General features: G+C 47.4%; 1 protein-coding gene and 1 long non-coding RNA gene across 5 annotated transcripts in view; one reads left to right on the forward strand and one right to left on the reverse strand.

The window, feature by feature from the left end:
• The window catches only part of LOC139234056 (tubulin polyglutamylase TTLL13-like), a 45342-nt gene that overhangs the window by 10678 nt on the left and 14833 nt on the right, over positions 1 to 19831 (forward strand). For all 4 annotated transcript variants that reach the window (XM_070864934.1, XM_070864937.1, XM_070864935.1 and 1 more), the window contains exons 5-12: positions 72 to 202; positions 1149 to 1305; positions 2655 to 2798; positions 4648 to 4733; positions 5681 to 5906; positions 7148 to 7329; positions 8463 to 8651; positions 10067 to 10247. In XM_070864934.1, the coding sequence (XP_070721035.1) occupies positions 72 to 202; positions 1149 to 1305; positions 2655 to 2798; positions 4648 to 4733; positions 5681 to 5906; positions 7148 to 7329; positions 8463 to 8651; positions 10067 to 10247 (1296 nt within the window). The remainder of the gene's footprint in view (positions 1 to 71; positions 203 to 1148; positions 1306 to 2654; positions 2799 to 4647; positions 4734 to 5680; positions 5907 to 7147; positions 7330 to 8462; positions 8652 to 10066; positions 10248 to 19831) is intronic.
• LOC139234057 (uncharacterized) lies at positions 201 to 19819 on the reverse strand. The gene is made up of 3 exons (XR_011588258.1): positions 18845 to 19819; positions 5829 to 5946; positions 201 to 255 (listed from the first exon to the last, which is right to left on the reverse strand). It is a non-coding gene; the product is annotated as an uncharacterized lncRNA (long non-coding RNA).

Here is a 19831-nt window from a genome sequence, read left to right on the forward strand (position 1 = left end):
CCAGACCTTCCTGGTCCAAATTACCTGGTGCTTGCGATTGTTGATCTTTGTATTTCTTTTCATACCTGCAGAAAATCAATCACTTTCCAGGAATGAGCGAGATCTGCAGGAAGGACCTACTGGCCAGGAATTTGAATAGGATGCTGAAACTCTTCCCAAACGAATATAATATCTTCCCACGTACATGGTGTTTACCTGCCGAGTGAGTGGCCTTAGACTTGGCGATGAAATGTATGGTTGGATGGAGATAGGGCTCTGTGGTTGAGTAAAAAAGAACAGCGCCTCATCACAATTCTCAGGACACCCTAAAGCACTTCATAGACAATAAGCAATCGGAAGCGAGGTGACATATATTATATAGGGGAGTGCACAGCAAGGTCCCACAAACAGCAATGAGGTGAATAACCAGTTAAACTGCGGTTCATCGGCATTTGTTCATGGAGCAATGTTCGCCAGCTGATTGGGAGAAGTTCCTGCTCTTAGCTGGTCATTTATAGTGTTGCTGTTTTTTGGGACGTTGCATTATATGGTTAGGGCATCTTGTGCATGGGTTGGAAAAGTAGATGGTTTCTCGTGATTGGTTAAGGGGGCAATTGGTAGCTAGTTGGAAAGGTAGGTTTAATTTGAATTGATACTTGGGTCTCCCAGTTATAGGACTTGCTAAATATAATCTTTAATCGTAATCTTTTGGGATTTTGAAGATGAAAGCTATATTCATTAATGTTAGTTAGATGTTTATAATATATTGGGCTTGACAGGGTAGATGCAGCGAGGATGTTTCCCCTGGCTGGGGAATCTAGAACCAGAGGTCACAGTCTCAGAATAAGGGGTCGGCCATTTAGGGCTGAGATGAGGAGAAATTTCTTCACTCAGAGGGTGGTGAATCTTTGGAATTCTCTGACCCAGAGGGCTGTGGAGGCTCAGTCTTTGAGTATATTCAAGGCTGAGAGCGCTAGATTTTTGGATATTAAGGCAATCGAGGGATATGGGGACAGTGCAGGAAAGTGGAGTTGAGGTAGAAGATCAGTCACGATCTTATTGAACGGCGGAGCAGGCTCGAGGGGCCGAATGGCCGACTCCTGCTCCTAATTCTTATGTTCTTATGTTTATCATGTGATCTTTAAACGTTCTGTTTGTATGCTGTACAGTTTTGGGGATTTTCAGGCCTACTGCAGGATGAAGAAGACCAAGACGTATATCTGTAAACCAGACTGTGGGTGTCAGGGCCGGGGGATTTTCATTACCAGGAACCTAAAGGAGATTAAACAAGGAGACCGCCTGATCTGCCAGCAGTACATCTCCAAGGTATTGCATAGTGTTTACAGCACCGAGACAGACCAACAGCAAGCAACCATTTTGTTCACACTTGTCTCCCCTTCCTCACTTGAAGTGACAGAAGCAACTTCCAGCACCTTAACCCAGCCACCATTCTTTAAATGTGAGCTTGGACAGAGAAGGTTGGTGGGCTTGGCACCCAAGCCTAATCCTGTTCTGACCTCCAAACCACACCTACACTTTCCAGGAGGACTGAACGCGACTGTAGTATGTCTACGGCCACCTCAACTGCGATCCGCTAACTCCGCACAGACCAGGGAGCTGGCTCCTGCTCTGTATGGGCCAGCAACACACTGGGCAGTTCACTGAGCTGGGTCAATAACACACTGAGCAGTTCATTGAGCCGGGTCTGTAACACACTGGGCAGTTCATTGAGCCGGGTCTGTAACACACTGGGCAGTTCATTGAGCCGGGTCTGTAACACACTGGGCAGTTCATTGAGCCGGGTCTGTAACACACTGGGCAGTTCATTGAGCCGGGTCTGTAACACACTGGGCACTTCATTGAGCCGGGTCTGTAACACACTGGGCAGTTCATTGAGCCGGGTCTGTAACACACTGGGCAGTTCATTGAGCCGGGTCTGTAACACACTGGGCAGTTCATTGAACCACTGGGAGAAGCCTCACAATGTGGAATGTGTCAGGGTTGATTCCAGGATGTGTTTCCCACTATTCCCTATTTTTGACTTTAACTCCTGCACTCTTTATTTTCAGTTTGAGAGCCCTACACTCTGTCAGTGCACTAGAATATCTAAACAATATGACGAGAAATGGTCACTTGGCCAGGCAAAGCTCACCCTTCCAATATTCCCCCTTGCCCAGCACCGAACTGTTCTGCAACTGGGGCCAGGAAATGGGATGAGGCTGCGTAGGGTCAGATGAAGAGCTGGCAATGGCACAGTGGGCTCATTGCCGTGCTGTATTTTCAATGCTTCTGTGGTTCTAACTCTTCTGAATGCGCCTTAAAGTTTGTGTTTCTACTCCCCTGACAGATTATCCCAGACATTTCTCACCATTTGACCCTTTTTCTACCCTTTCCCTCTAGGTCGCCCTTGCCCCACACTTTGAATTATTCTTGTTGGTTCTCTCTGCTCCACCTCCCCTCCCCTCCAGTGCTTGCATACCCCTTTTGCAGCATGGCCAACATGCCTGTACACGATACTCTGTGCGAACAGACTGGTATTTTTTTTAAGAGTCTTGGCATAACCCCAATAGATTCGTATTCCACTGTTCTACCCATGATTTGGTGTGAAGATGATGTTTGATGTTTGACAAGTATCGTATAGCCTACCGAATGTAGACTTCATGTCTCTTTCACAGCCTTTCCTCATAGATGGTTTCAAATTTGACCTCCGTGTCTACATCTTGGTAACATCCTGTGATCCCTTTCGAATTTACATGTACAACGAGGGACTGGCAAGGTTTGCAACGAGCAAATACAGCGAGCCCTCTAGCAGCAACTTGGTAACTTTTCTTCCTGTGTTATGGCCGGGATTGTTGTTATTGTATCTGAGTACACTTCATCATTGCTATCTTCTGCATCTTATAGATGTGCAACAGGCCCTTTTTCACAGTAAACTAACATAGCTGGGAGAAAGAAAGACTTGCACTTATATCACCCCTTTCATGATTTCAGAACCTCCCAAAGCCCTTTACAGTCAATTCAGTACTTTTAAGTCACTGTTGTAATATAAGAAACGTGACAGACAATTTTCACACAGCAAGCTCCCACAAACAGCAATGTGATAATGACTAGATCATCTGTTTTTAGATGTTGGTTGAGGGACAAATATTGGCCAGGACACTCCTGTTCTTATTTGAAATAGCGCCACGGGATCTTTGACATCCACCTGAGAGGAGCAGACGGGGCCTCAGCTCAACATTTCATCCGACAGACGGCCCCTCCGACAGTGCAGCACTCCCTCAGTACTGCACTGGAGTGTCAGCCTGGATTTTTGTGCTCAAGTCTCTAGTGATTTACATTAAAGCCTGTTGAGATGGCCGCATTTGGGAATAACCGTCACTCTTTATGCAGCTCAGACCTGAATAATTAATGTATTAAAACCAATGTTCCCTCTAATTTTCTTTTGGTGCGCAGCCGCTTTAACTGGCTACGCAGCCCATTCAAATTTCCGTGCAAGCGTGGTTTCTTCTATTGAAAAGCTGGTGAGCAGCCTGCGCGGGACCTCCAGACCGCTGTGTGGCTGCACAGCTTAGCAGGAAACGTTGATTAAGATAGATGTTATCTCTATATAATGGTGGCCCTTAAGGCATGTATCCCTGTATCTATCGACAACAATATCCATTTATATAGCAGTAATATAGTAAAATATCCCAAGGTGCTTCACAGAAGCGTTATCAGACAGAATCTGGTAGATAAGGTGGTTGAGATGTCATCCGGATACTTTCCTTTATTAGCCAAGGCATAGAATATAAGAGCAGTGAGGTTATGCTAGAACTGTTTTAAAACATTAGTTAGGCCACAACTAGAGTACTGCGTGCAGTTCTGGTCACCACATTACAGGAAAGATGTGATTGCAATAGAAAGGGAGCAGAGGAGATTTACAAGGATGTTGCCAGGACTAGAGAATTTTAGCTATGAGGAAAGATTGGATAGGTTAGGGTTGTTTTCTTTGAAACAGAGGAGGTTGAGGGGAGATAAAATTATGAAGAGCCTAGATAGTAAATAGGAAGGACTTATTTCCCTTAGCAGAGGGGTCAATAACCAGGGGCATTGATTTAATTGGTAGAAGGATTAGAAGGGAGTTGAGGAGAATTTTTTTCACCCAGAGGGTAGTGGGGAGGGGGGGCGGTCTGGAACTCGCTGCCTGAAAGGGTGGTAGAGACAGAAACCCTCACCGCATTTAAAAAGTACTTGGATAGACACTTGAAGTGCCGTAACCTACAGGGCTACGGACCAAGAGCAGGAAAGTGGGATTAGGCACGATAGCTTTTTCAGCTGGCATGGACACGATGGGCCGAATGGCCTCCTTCTGTGCTGTAAAATTCTATGATTCTACTAATGTAACAACCAGCCACCTAAAGAGATATTAGGACAGATGACCAAAAGCTTGGTGAAAGAGGTAGGTTTTAAGGAGACAGGTTTAGGGAGGGGATTCCAGAGGTTGGGGCCAAGACCGCTGAAGGTACGGCCGCCAATGGTGGAGCAAGAGGCCAGAATTGGAGGAACACAGAGATCTCGGGCAGGTTGTAGGGCTGGAGGAGGTTATGAGATGGGGAGATGCAAGGCCATGGAGGGAGCTTGTGTCACCCATGACCCAAACCACTGAAATGTCTTGTTTGTTGATGACAGGATGACATCTGCATGCACCTGACAAACTATGCCATCAACAAGCACAGCAAGAACTTTATCAGAGATGGGGACGGTAGCAGCAAAAGGTACAATGAACAGGAAACTCTCGCCCACATTCTTTCAGCACTTTCAGTATGCAGCAAATATATCATAAAGATCCAATCAATGTTGCCCTGAAGGCTGGTTAAGGTGGTGTGGGGCTGGGTCTGTCTCTAGATTGAAGCATGTAGGACCAATCATCATTGAGAGGCTGACTGGTTAGGTGGGAGTCCTCAGTCCTTAAACCCAAAGCTTTTGCGATTGGAAAGGAACCTTACTTTTTGTATAAGTCTGGTGCCATGGTCATCAGTTTCAGTTGGAATTTCCCCAAGACCCAAAGGCAGTCGTGCTGGTGAAGCAGCATGCCTCACTATCCCTGTCTGATGCCAGTCACTGTAGCCTCACCATCTTCAACTGGCTCTCAGCCACAGACAGGAACATCTCCTTGCCCAATTGCAAGGCCTTGAAAATATTCCTCAACAGACCCAGATGCTGCAGTGCTGATTTAGCCCATTATATTGCGATAGTAACAAAAATCGTGCAACAACAATTTGTATTTGCACAGCGCCTTTAAAGTAGTATAACGTCCCAAGGCGCTTCACAGGAGTATTATTAAACAACATTTGACACCGAGCCACATAAGAAGATACTGGGGACAGTTGACCAAAAGCTTGGTCAAAGCGACAGAAGTAGTGTCTTAAAGGAGGAGAGGTGGAGAGTTTTACCCCTTGATATCTGATATATTAGTTACATAAGAACATAAGAAATAGGAGCAGGAGTCGGCCATATGGCCTCTCGAACTTGCTCCGCCATTCAATAAGATCAGGGCTGATCTGATCTTCGCCTCAACTCCACTTTCCCTCCCGCTCCCCATAACCCTTGACTCCCTTATCGTTCAAAAATCTGTCTATCGCCACGTTAAATGTAGTACAATGTCTATCTATTTATCCCTGTATTGTATTAGTCTATTCATATTGTGTTCTGTCATGTACAGAAAACTGTCCTCACTTAACAGTTGGTTGGAGCAGCATGGGCACAATACAGCAAAGGTTTGGGCAGACATTGAAGACGTCATCATTAAAACTCTAGTTTCTGCCTATCCGATCTTAAAGCACAATTACCGGACTTGTTTCTCCAATCACCTCTTTGGCAGTGCCTGCTTTGAGATACTGGGATTCGATATCCTGGTGGACCGCAATTTGAAACCATGGCTCCTGGAGGTGAGTTAAACAACAAGCAAGGTGTGATGGTATCAAAAGACTGTTGGAAAAATACAGAGTGCAAGTTGAACTGCTCATAAAAGAAAAAACTTTCATTTATATAGCACCTAATCACACTCGCAGGATGTCCCAAAGCACTTCATAACCAATGAATTACTTTTCGAGCGTACTCACTGCTATTACATAAGCAAACACGACAACCAGTTTACACAGATTCCACAGACAGCAAATGACACAAGTGACCAGTTCATCTGTTTTTGGTGATATTGGTAAACTCCCTGGACTTTTTCCAATGACGGCACAGGATCTTTACCGTCCATTAGAACCTCCTTGTGGAACCTCAGCTTAATGTTTCATCTGAGGGCCAACTCCTCCGACAGTGCAGCACTCCCTCAGCACTGCACTGCAGGGGCAGTTTGGATTATGCGCTTAACTCTCTGGCGTGAGGCTTGACCCCCCCCCCCCCCCCGAATCTTCTGACTCCGAGGTGAGAGTGCTACCCACTGAGCCGCAGCTGAAATTTAAGGGATAGCTGGGGATCTGAGGGCCAGCGAGAGAGACATAGCCCTGATATTGTGATACTGTTTCATTTTTGTGCAGCAGAGATGCTGTCAAAGTAACCTTAGTGAGTTGCTGCTATGCATCCTTTCGGCAGCCATAATGTGCCGGTGGTGGAGGGGTGGAGATTGAACCTAGTGACAGGGGTGCAGAGGACCAAACTGCTCTGTCCTAGATGGTGTCGAGCTACTTGAGTACTGCTGCGGCTTCACCCATCGAGGCCAGTGGCAAGTATTCTATCACACCCCTGATTTCAGCCTTGTAGATGGCGGAGGGGCTTTGAAGGGGTCAGGAGGTGAGCCACTCGCTGCAGAGTACCCTCCCTCTGTCCTGCTCTTGTAGTCCCATTCAGCTACTGACATCCATACACAGCAGAAGTCACGGGGTAGTGATCAGGAGCAAGAACCATGATTTATTTCCTTTGTAGCGTAGAAGCATTGAAGCCAATTGTAGTTATTCATTCACTGCCCTGGATGAGATCAGTTAATTTAGCACATGCCAAATATGAATCATGGTTTGTTTGTATAGCTTCATGTCACACCAGGCAGCCATTTCCCCACAGTGCAATACGGAGTCTCCTTGGCAAACAATTATTCGACTAGAACTGTAGTTTTGTACAAATGTATTCAGTAACCATCAGCCTGTGTGTTTTGTGCCAACACACCCCACATTTTGCTTCCCAGGTGAACCACTCTCCCAGCTTCACGACGGATTCCAAGCTGGATCGAGAGGTGAAAGACAGTCTACTATACGACACTATTTGCCTGATCAACCTGGGAGCAAGTGACAAGCAGAAGGTGACGGAGGAGGAGCGACGCAGGGTGCAGGAGCGTTTGTGGCACCGTCACACAACTCGCGAATTAAGGTAGAGGCTGTAAAGTCCTGTCCCCTCAGTACAGACTCACACGAGGCATGTCGTGAAGTCAAGGTCACTCTGGACCTGCACCTTTATTTCACAGCTCTGGAATGCTGCACTTGCCTGAGACCTGTCCTTACATACCTGTCTCTTGCAAGTGCACCCCTGGTGGTAAGGTATGCTGGTGGTTACAGGTCATATCTTATTACAGTCATGTATAGCATGTTAGGATACAGTTATATATAATAATGTAAGATACATGACAGAGGAGGTGGCATCCAACGGGTTCACTGTACAATTCTGGCCTCTCCTGCATCCCCGACTTCCTCGCTCCATCATTGGTGGCCGTGCCTTCAACTGCCTAGGCCCTAAGCTCGGGAATTCCCTCCCTAAAACTCTCCGCCTCGAGGCGTTCCTTAAAACCTATCTCTTTCACCAAGCTGGCAAGGCCGGCATTTATTGCCCATCCTTAGTTGTCCTTGGGAAGGTGGAGGTGGTCTGTCGTCTTGAACCGCTGGAGTTTGATACAATCGAATGGCTCGCTCGGCCTCTTAAGAGGTTAGTAAAGATTCAACCACGTTGGTGTGGGACTGCAGTCACGTATGGACCCAGACCGGGTAAAGATGACAGGTTTCCTTCCCGAAAGGGACATTGGTGAACCAGTTGGGTTTGTACGACAATCCGACAGCTTCATGGTCACTTTTATCGGTGCTAGCTTTTTTTTAACTTCCAGATTGCTTAAACTGAAATTCAAATTCTCAAACTGCCCCTGGTGGAATTTGAACTCGCCTTTTCTGGATTAATAGACCAGTAACATAACCAAAGTGTCTTCAGTCGAAAACAGACTATTTGACAGTGGAGGCGTCACAGCTGAGCCTGACCCTGGAGGAAAACTTTCCTCTGAACTTTCTTTTAGACCAGGGGAAATATTCCCACAATCTTTATGATGGCCTGAACCAAACATGACCAGAGAAAGTACGTGAATTCCTGTAATGAAGGCGCGTCAGCAAGTTGCATTTATAAACGCACTTAACTTGGGAAAAATATCCCAAAGCGCTTAATTACAGAGGTGTAATATTAGAGGTACCGATAAAGCAGTCCGATTACCCTTCTCCTGACTTCAAGCCTTGTTACTCCCACAGGCGTGAGCAGTACGAAAACTACCAGTTAGCCTGGCTCCAGCAGGTGGAAAAGTATGAGAAGGAGCACCTGGGAGGGTTCCATCGCATTTACCCGCAGCCCGACTCTGAGAAATACGACAATTACTTCAAACAAAGCGGATCGCTCTTTCAGGAGACAATCGCTTCCAGAGCGAGGGAAGAATGTGCCAGGTATGAACTGCGGGCTCCTGGGCAGGGAGCCATTCATGGCCGTGTGATAGCCATTGATATCGATCGGAGAGTGCACAGGTTATCTGGCCTTGTACAGAGACAGAGTTGTATTTCTTGTTCTGCGTTTAATTGTCCCGGCAATACATCCTAAATCTCTATACTTGCTTTTGCAATAGCCTCACAGCACTATCCATGGACCTTCAATATTGATTCATAGACAGTAACATCCAGGTCCGCCTAGCGCTCAACAGCCTTGCTCAGCATCGCTCCTACCAAGTGTATAACACTACATTTATCTATATTAAAACTAACTGCCAGAAATGGCCCCATTCCTTCATCACATTTAGACATCTATAACTGGGAAGTTCATGTGAAATTTGGAACTATTATTTATAGGAGAGAGTGTTTGGCATGACCGCTCTGGTTGTTAGCCCAACATTACAACAGTCATCACACTCCAAAAGTACTTCATTGGCTGTAAAGCACTTCGAGACGTCCAGTGGTCGTGAAAGGCGCTATATAAATGAAGTTTTTCTTTTTCTTTCCTTTATCTTTTTCTTTTTCTTTCTCTGTTTCCCCTCTTCTCCTGAAGGGTGTGACATCCTGAGGTCTGGCTCCATGGGCACCAGTTTTGCTCTGGGATTTTGTCAATAGGGTCCCTCTTTTATCTATAAGCTTAGATGAGTGAATATCGGCAGGCTGTTCCATCGTGGAAGCAGTACCACTGAGCCCAACCCTATCCTTGCACAATGATCCATGTAGGCACATGTTCCTGCAAGAGTGATCAGGAGCAGGAATCCTGGCTGTGTTTTTCTCACCTCCCCCATAATCCACGATTGCCAACATCAATTCTGAGTCGACTAGACTTATATTCACTGGAATTTAGAAGAATGAGAGGGGATCTCATAGAAACATATAACAGTCTGACGGGACGGGACAGGTTAGATGCAGGAAGAATGTTCCCGATGTTGGGGAAGTCCAGAACCAGGGGTCACAGTCTAAGGATAAGGGGTAAGCCATTTAGGACCGAGACGAGGAGAAACTTCTTCACTCAGAGAGTTGAGAACCTGTGGAATTCTCTACCGCAGAAAGTTGTTGAGGCCAGTTCGTTAGATATATTCAAAAGGGAGTTAGATGTGGCCCTTACGGCTAAAGGGATCAAGGGGTATGGAGAGAAAGCAGGAAAGGGGTACTGAGGGAATGATCAGTCATGATCTTATTGAATGGTGGTGCAGGCTAGAAGGGCCGAATGGCCTACTCCTGCACCTATTTTCTATGTTTCTATGTTTCATCAACCGGCGAGCTGTTTACATGTAGCTGGTCCTGCGAATGTGTGAGATGGGCAAGAGCCGCCGGGGCATTGATTTGCGTTGGGTGTGCGTTGATTGATCAGTTATTGGATACTTTGTGATCAGGCAGCAATTGGAGGAGATCCGACTGAAGAACGAACCAAAGGAGCTGTTGGGAAAGGGGAAGAAATTGAAGGAGCAGAAGGACAGCAACTTGCAGGGGGAGTCGGGGGGCGAGCCCCCAATGCTGGACCTGCTCTCCAACAAACACCCTGGCTGCTCATCCTTCAAGAATTTAAAGAAAGAGGTACAGTTTCCAATTACTACAGTTTAACTCACCCACTGTCCGCCTACCAGAAGAACTGAAGCAATAGTATTTTAAATCTCTCTGGTTAAGTTCGTGATGCTAACCAGTCCTGTACAGGAATGCTGAAAGGGATAAAAGTTGTTAAATTAGCCAACCATGGAATTTCATCCAAACACATTACTGTCTTGAAAACAGCATATTTTATGGAATTTGTAACCCAAAATGCGTCATCTGATAATATTTGCAATTTGAAATGATTGAGACAGTGGTATGGTAGAAATGGGTTCGGGGCAATATTGGGAAAATAAGTTCAGCCCAACCAAATTCCTCTTCACCTCTCCTGAATGTGCGGACTCATGTTTGACAATGGTTGGACCATGTGCCATCTGGAGGCCTGGTGAGCCGAGTCAATGAGTGTCAGCATACTGTTCGACTGTGATGGCCAAGCTTGATGTGGGGTGAGGGTCAGGCGGGCAGGGAATGGGGGCGAGCAGGAAGCCAGTCTGAGGCCTGGGCAATTTCAACTCCAGGGGCCTCATATGATTGACAGGCTGTCCACCGAAATCTGAGCAATGAGGGCATGCCCCCAGGTTTTCTGAATCCTTCCTACAGGTCTTGGTGGAGACGGTCAGGGCAAGGAGGGAAGCACTGCTTCCCAGCACCCACAGGAGCGTCCCCAGGGCCACTATCCATCAGGCCTGGACAGAGGTGGCTGACTGAGACAGCACCAGCAGCATTACTCCCAGGTCTTGGCTTCAGTGTAGGAAGAGGTTCAATGACCTCACCAGAATGTAAGGACATGTGTCATCTCGAATAGCATCAGCACTCTGCATTCTACATTGGAGAGTGTGGCCATTCCAGGGAGGGTCCAGCCAGGCCTTCACAAGAGAGTCGGCATCACCAACCTTTGTAACTTTGGAAGTTCAATGGTCACCATGCAGGCTCTGGGCACCTTGGAGAGTGAGAGACAGGTCCACTTTGGACAGAAAAGACAGGGACTTTCAAGGAGACACTCTCCCTCTGCAGTCTGCGCTCCTGCAGGTCAGTGCAAGTGATGATTCCCCCTCAATCGCGATGGACGCAGTATGTGTTGCCTTCTCTCAGGATTTCGGTACACGTGCTCCTTTGCTACCCCCTTCACCCAGCCATGGTGCCCGCTAGTCAGCTGGGCCAGACTGCTCCGGCAGCCGGGACCTCACGGCTGAACCAGCCAGAAGTCACCAGCCACAAGCATCTCAGGGTGCTGACATGAGCAACAGCAGCCTTCCAGCAGCTTCACTGAGGCCACGAGGGGATCACCTCATAGGAGCAGTAGAGCTAGGACACCTTTATAAGAAAGGCACATGGGTTGACATTTGGATGATTTATGAATGGAAGGCAATTAGGGTGTTAGGAGTTAATTTATCACATTTAGCAGTGTGGTTTCATGGCAGATTCTGAGTCTGCATCGTCACCATGTCATTGATATGAAAAAGTTGGCTGAATGGTTTCAATGTTCTTCAATGGAAGATTAAAGGACTGCTGAAGGAGGACTGTTAATACTTAGGAGCTTTGTCTAACTTTTCAGAGGAGGGGATGAGCAGGGCACTGGAGGCTCTGACCCCAGCATTTATGGCTGCAAAGCATCGTGTTGGCTCTACTTCTGCTTCTACCACACCTTCTCCTAAGTCAGGGTAGGTGCCGGCCATGGCTCAGTGGGCAGCACTCTCACCTCTGAGTCAGAAGGTTGTGGGTTCAAGTCCCACTTCAGAGACTTGAGCACAAAATCCAGGCTGACTCTCTCGTGCAGTGCTGAGGGAGTGCCGCACTGTCAGAGGTGCCGTCTTACAGGTGAGACGGTAAACCGAGGCCCCACCTGCTCTCTCAGGTGGATGTAAATGATCCCATGGCGCTATTTCGAGGAAGAGCAGGGGAGTTCTCCCCGGTGTCCTGGGGCCAATACTTATCCCTCAAACCAACATCACTAAAACAGATTATCTGGTCATTATCTCATTGCTGTTTGTGGGAGCTTGCTGTGCGCAAATTGGCTGCTGCATTTCCTACATTACAACAGTGACTACACTCCAAAAGTACTTAATTGGCTGTAAAGTGTCCTGAGGTAGTGAAAGGCGCTATAGAAATGCAAGTCTTTCTTTGTCATCAGGTGATGTCTGTTACTCAGCCTCATCCAAATGCAACCCTCTCTGGCACCTGAACCTCCGCCTCTGCGGCCCGAGGATAAGCTCCATGATCATTCTGGTGGTCCCGTGGGATTGATTGTACCTGTGTTGCTTGGACATGGAGGGTGGAGGGTGCCATGCGCCATGCATGTCGAGGGTCTAACGTGTCCCCCACCAGCCGTCTGGTCATGTTGGTGGAAGGGTTGCACCCTGGAGAGACGGCTGCGTGTCACAGCAAAGTCATCGCTATACACTTTCCAGCAGCAGTCACTCATCATCATAGGCAGTCCCTCGAAACGAGGATGACTTGCTTCCACGCCAAAAAAGGATGAGTTCACAGGTGTTTCGAATGAAGAACCCGAACTACATCCTGAAGGGTGGAAGATGCCTGTGCATGGATTTTTTTAACGTGTGGTGACTGTTGCACACCAGCCACCACACGGGCTTGACAGAGCTAGGTCTTGGTCCAGTGGCAAGGATCACCCAAGACGACTGGAGACCAGCTCTGCTGCACAGACCTAGTGCGCACACATATCGCAGTGTGGGCTGGTCCGTGCTGCCCCTGGGCCCTCGCAGTCACTAGGTACCGATCAGGAGCAGAAACCCTGGCTGTTTTTTAAAAAAAAATGTAATGTCCTTCCTGACCCCGTGGTGCTCGGGTCAATTGTAATGGCCCAACTGCAACTGAAACCAGTTAACTCAACAGAGACCGGAGATTGAATGGGTTGGAGGGCAAAATACACACCAAGCCTTGCATTTACTCCCAGGACGGGAAGATCCAAGCTTTGCCTTTGTGGGCCACCTAGGTGCATACCCTGGAGCCTCAATCACCACACACAAAGTTTAAATCCACATTCCCATGAATCTACTTAGAACTCTAGTTGCTGATACCAACAGATCTTGTTGTTGTGATTATGGAGTTACCCACCAATGAGGTGGCCAACACTAATAAGACACTAGCACTATTTCAAATCTCCAGGCCTGTTACGTATGCAATAACTCAATAGGCTTAGTACCGTGAACTCAATCAGGTGCGACCTGACTCTACTTTATTAGCTCTCAAAGTGAGGATTAAACATGGAGGCTTTCTTTATATACAAGGGCTGCACGTGTGTGTCTGTGGCCCAATGACCTCCGACGGTCGCTCCCCCTGGTGGCAGGTAAACCCAGGCATACATACATTACATCATTCCCCCCCCCCCCCCCCCCCCCCGAAGATCTTGGTATCAGTACTATTTACAAATTGAGACGGTCCGGGGTTTTCCACTCCCTAGTTGATCGTCTCAGTTCAATTCCAGATGTGAGTGAGCCTCTCCGAGTCATTCATGACTTGAGGCTGGGTAGCTGATCTAATGGGAGTGGCAGTGTCCATGTCGGAGATTGAAGGTCCAGATTCATTTACAACAGCAGGGTCTTCTGATGGCTGAATATGAATCGGTTGGTCAGTGATGGTGTCTTCTTCAAGCTGTTTCGGTTCGTCTGTGTGCCGCAATTTCGTCCTGCATGTTTGCCCATTAGTGAGCCTTACAATAAGCACCCTGTTACCCTCTTGGCCGTAACAGTCCCAGTGACCCACTTGGGGCCGTGACCATAATTTATCACCTACACTGGATCGTTAATAGATATGTCGCGTGACACGGCAGTGCGATCACTGCTGATGTTGACGTCTGTTTTCGATGTGATCATTAAGATCAGGGTGGACAAGCGAGAGCCTGGTCTTGAGACCTCTCTTCTTCAACAGTTCAGCAGGGGGGACCTCGGTAAGCATGTGGGGTCTTGTCCTGTAACTAAGCAGTATGCGTGACAAGCGAGTCTGCAAAGAACCGTGAGTTAACGCGTTTCAGGCTCTGTTTGATGGTTTGGATGGCCCGCTCCGCTTGACTATTGGACATGGGTTTGAATGATGCTGACCTTACGTGTTTGATACCATTAAGTCTCAAACTCTTGAAACTCCAAACTCGTGAAGCACGATCCGTTGTTGCTCACAACGATGTCTGGCAGACCATGAGTGGCGAACATGGCACGAAGGCTCTCAATGGTGGCTGTGGATGTGCTGGATGACATGATTACACAGTCGCTTGTCCACCCTGATCTTAATGATCACATCGAAAACAGACGTCAACATCAGCAGTGATCGCACTGCCGTGTCACGCGACATATCTATTAACGATCCAGTGTAGGTGCTAAATTATGGTCACGGCCCCAAGTGGGTCACTGGGACTGTTACGGCCAAGAGGGTAACAGGGTGCTTATTGTCAGGCTCACTAATGGGCAAACATGCAGGACGAAATTGCGGCACACAGACGAACCGAAACATTTTGCCCAGGAAAGGACCCGCATAATCGATGTGGATCCTCGACCATGGTTTGGATGGCCACAACCACAGACTTAGCGGAGATTCCACTGGTGCATTGCTTAACTGCATGCAAATGTTGCACTGATGCACACATGACTCCAAATCAGAGTCAATGCTAGGCCACCAAATGTGAGACCTGGCAATGGCCTTCATCATCACAATGCCGGGATGGGTACTGTGTAAATCCCGTACAAATCTCTCCCTGCCTTTCTTGGGCATAACAACACGATTACCCCATAGCAAACAATCAGATTGAGTGGATAGTTCGTCTTTGCGACGATTGTAAGGTTTGATCTCATTACACACTTCCCTGGGAATGGCCGACCAATCACCACTAAGGACACAACATTTTACAACTGATAAGATCGCATCCTGGCTGGTCCAGGTCCTAACTTGTTGAGCAGTGACAGGCGACCCTTCACTCTCAAAGGCATCCATGACCAACAGTAGGTCTGCGGGCTGTGGCGTTTCCACCTCCGGCATGGGCAACGGTAAACGGCTCAATGCATCCGCACAATTCTCGGTGCCGGGTCTATGGCAAATGACATAATCATAGGCAGATAATGTCAGCGCCCACCTCTGGATGCGGGACGACGCCTTGGTATTGATATCTCTATGCTCTGAAAACAAAGATATGAGCAGCTTGTGATTGGTTTCAAGCTCTAAACGAAGCCCAAACAGGTACTGGTGCATCTTTTTAACCCCATATACGCAGGCTAAAGCTTCTTTCTCTACCGTGCCGTAGGCTCTTTCCGCTTTAGACATGCTTCTCGACGCATTCGCAACGGGTTGTAGTTTGCCCGACTCATTGGATTGTTGGAGCACACAACCAACCCCATGTGATGAAGCATCACAGGCCAATACTAAACGCTTGCACGGGTCATAATGTACCAGCAATTTGTTAGAACAAAGCAGATTTCTATCCTTCTCAAAGGCCCTGCCTTGAGATACACCCCAAACCCAGTTGTCGCCTTTTCTGAGCAGCATGTGCAGTGACTCTAAAAATGTGCTCAATTTAGGTAAGAAATTCCAAAGTAGTTGAGAAGACCAAGGAACGAACGCAGCTCAGTCCCATTCTGGGGTCTGGGTGCATTTTTGATGGCCTCTGTTTTCGAATCCGTAGGCCTGATGCCGTCTGCAGCAATCTTCCTTCCCAGGAATTCGACTTCCAGTGCCATAAAGATGCACTTTGAACGTTTCAGCCTGAACCCCATTTTGTCCAGACGACGTAGAATCTCTTCCAGGTTGTGCAAGTGTTCGGCAGTGTCACGACCTGTGACCAGAATGTCGTCTTGGAACACCACGGTTCTAGGGACGGACTTCAGTAGACTCTCCATGTTTCTCTGAAATATGGCTGAAGCCGAGCGAATTCCGAAAGAACACCTGTTGTAAATGAACAGCCCTTTATGCATATTGATGCACGTAAGTTTCTTCGACAATTCAACAAGCTCCTGTGTCAAATAGACCGACGTCAGATCCAATTTGGTGAACGACTTTCCCCCGGCTAGCGTTGCAAACAGGTCATCAGCCTTTGGTAATGGGTACTGAGCCTGTTTCAAAACTCGGTTGATCGTAACCTTGTAGTGTCCACAAATCCTGACAGTGCCATCACTCTTCAGCACAGGAACAATGGGACTAGCCCATTCGACCGGTGAAATGACCCCTTCACGTTGGAATCTGTTCAGTTCGATTTCTACCTTCTCCCTCATCATGTACGGGACTGCCCGGGCTTTGTGATGGACGAGCCTTGCATCCGAGTCCAGGTGGATCTCCCGTGAAGTTGCCATTGCCCGGATCAAACAGCGAGGGAAATTTGCTCAGCACTTGAGCTCACGAAGCGTCATCCACCAGTGACAAAGCTTTAATATCGTTCCAGTTCCACATTATTTTTTCGAGCCAACTCCTGCCGAACAGCGTTGGACCATTGCCTGGAACGATCCACCGCGATAGATCATGAACCACCCCATCATACGACACCTTGACTGCTGCACTGCCAGTCACTGGTGTGAGCTCTTTGGTGTAGGTACGCAATTTTGCATTTACTGGACTCCGCTTGGCTTTCACGGCCTTGGTGTCCCACAGCTTTTCGAAAGTCCTCTGGCTCATAATTGACTGACTCGCACCCGTGTCTAATTCCATAGATACCGGCACACCGTTCAATTTTACTTCAATCATTATTGGTTGGCTCTTTGTCAGGAACGAATGTACACTATACATTTGCTCCTCGGGTACCTTGGGTTGCATTGCCGGATCCGCTCTGGATCGGTCATCATCATCCACGTGGTGTATCACGGCATGCATGCTGAGTTGCGGACACATCCACAGAAGGTGCCCCATTTTCGCACAGCCTCTACAAATATACTGCCTGAAACGGCACTGATGAGGCCAATGATTTCCCCCACAACGCCAACAGGGTGAAATCGGATTCGTGCCCAATGGCGGACTTCGAGTAGCTACAGGTTTCGCAAACACAGTCGGGTGCGCCCTGCCAGGTGCAGCTCTGCCAACCAACGACACAATCTGGTGCACAGTACTTGCCGTAGAGTTCCGACTCTGTGAGGATATCTGCTTTGTACCATCGATCGTGGTCTGGCAAGCCTGGGCGATCGTGATGGTCCTGCTCAGATCCAGCGTCTCCACAGCCAGCAGCTTCCGCAGGATCACCTCGTGGTTTATGCCTATTACAAAGACGTCGCGCAGCATGTCTTCCAACGCGGTTCCAAACTTACACGGCCCAGCGAGACGTCTCAGGTCGACAACAAATTCCGCCACGTCCTGGCCCTCAGAATGAACATGCTTGTAAAAGCGATATCTCGAGATAATGATACCTTTTTTAGGTTTGAGATGGTCCCGAATCAGAGCACACAATTCCTCATAGATCTTTTCCATTGGACGTGCAGGTGAGAGCAGATTCTTTATGAGGCCATAGATTTTTGGACCACAAACTGTGAGGAAAACTGCCCTGCGCCTAATTACTTCAGCGTCTTTATCCATCTTGTTGGCCACGGAGTACTGGTTGAGGCAATCTGTAAAATCCTCCCAGTCTTCTCCCTCCACGAATCGCTCCAGGATTCCAAAAGTGCTCATTTTTTGTGTGCGTGAAAGTTCGTATTGTCCCTCGTCGCCAAATGTTGCGTATGCAATAACTCAATAGGCTTAGTACCGTGAACTCAATCAGGCGCGACCTGACTCTACTTTATTAGTTCTCAAAGTGAAGATTAAACATGGAGGCTTTCTTTATATACAAGGGCTGCACGTGTGTGTCTGTGGCCCAATGACCTCCGACGGTCGCTCCCCCTGGTGGCAGGTAAACCCAGGCATACATACATTACAGGGCCTCACAAGATTCAAAGCAGCAAATAATCAGCACAAATAGGTCTGAGTTGCCTGGGTTGCCAGGTGCAGAGGCTGCATGTGGCTGTAGTTTGGTGACCCTTACACCAGGCCCAGTGGAACTTGCTGTCTGTTAGTTGATCCTTCTCTCACCTCTAACCTGTCACCAGGGCAGCGGGCATACAAGTCTAAACATAATTCCTTAATTATTTAATAAGAATCAAGCCTGACATAGGATTGTACAAAGGGGTGGGTAATGATGATTGCATCTCGTACTGACTTTGATCAATACCTGCCATCTTTTATTAAGACGAGTCAGAACTGAGGATGCAGTGGGTTAGATGGGACACAGTGGGACCTGGGTTTCGAATCCACATGAGACTGACAAGAGGAGCAGCTCCTCTGTCTGGTGGCCATTAGGATCCAACATCAAAGGCGTTTGAGCATACTCAAGGCAGTGTCTATACTGCCTCTAATTTGGTGCTAAATTGGCTATCTCAATCCAAGAGATGGGCGGTGTGGGAGCAATGCGATACTGGTGCAATAGGGCAGATTAGACAAAAGCAACTTCTGCATATAACTGTGCTCTATGTGACCCGGGGATGCTTGTTGCTGCCATTGTGTGCTCAAAATGGAAATGTTCTATTCCATTAGCATCCCTCGCCTTGACGAGTACAAGATTTGCTGACAAATTCCACACAAAGGAACGGCTGGAATAGATTTGTCCAGTGAAAGATGTTAAATGATACCTCTTTAATTCTGTTGTAGGTCACAGATCAGTTGTTGCCAATGAGTGCCTATCCCATTCACCTTTGCCGGCTGACTTTTCTGTCTCTCGAACCTGACTAATCCAAATGCCTGTGCTCTACAATAAAGGTGGTTGCAAAAGAATACAATGAGTTACTAATTCTGTTTTTTAGTTGTACCTCACATCGACCAAAACACGGAAAAAATTCCGAAACGGGCTGGATACTGTAATGGGAGGGTCTGAGGACTCTGGTTTCAGAGTGTATTTTTGTGAGCTGATTTAATGTAGATTCGAGGAGACAGCCTCCACTATGTTGCCTCCTATGAGAGAGAGCAGCACATCAGGATCCATCGCTAAACATGCTGGAAAACACTCAGCAGGTCAGGCAGTATCTGTGGAGAGAGAGAAACAGAGTTAATGTTTCAGCAGAACACATTAGGATCATGTTCCTGGTATTTCTCTGCAGTGACCATGCTGGTGATTTTCTGACGCACATACTGTGTTTTTTTTAATGAAACAGATTCTTTAGTGCTTTGTGTGACATGGGTTGTTATTTGCAAATGCTCTGCTTTAATCAGGGAGGATGTAATATTCTGCTCTTTGTCATTGAAACGATCGTCACAGACACAATGGGCTGAACAGCCTCCTTCTGTGCCGTAAATTTCTCTGACTAGTGACGCTCAGAAATATTGAGAAGCCTCAAAGAGGGTGAATGCTATATCGGAAAATTTAGGGTATTGGGGGAATGGGTTTCAACAGGCTGAAAGATCTTTTCTTATCTTGAGGTTTCCTATGATGCTGACCTGACCTGGCATTTTCAGGACAGCGATTATCTAAATTAATGAAGGTGGAAAAAGAGGATGGAAGGAAATCGGATTTACAAATCCTGCATGCATTTGGATATTCCCAATTGCTGTTGCAATATTGTATTTTTAATCAGAGAAATATCTGAATGTGAATGATTTCCTTGTAGAGACATGGGTCTTCC

The sequence above is a fragment of the Pristiophorus japonicus genome, chromosome 21 (assembly GCF_044704955.1).
Source record: "Pristiophorus japonicus isolate sPriJap1 chromosome 21, sPriJap1.hap1, whole genome shotgun sequence".
NCBI classification, from domain to species: Eukaryota; Metazoa; Chordata; class Chondrichthyes; family Pristiophoridae; genus Pristiophorus; species Pristiophorus japonicus.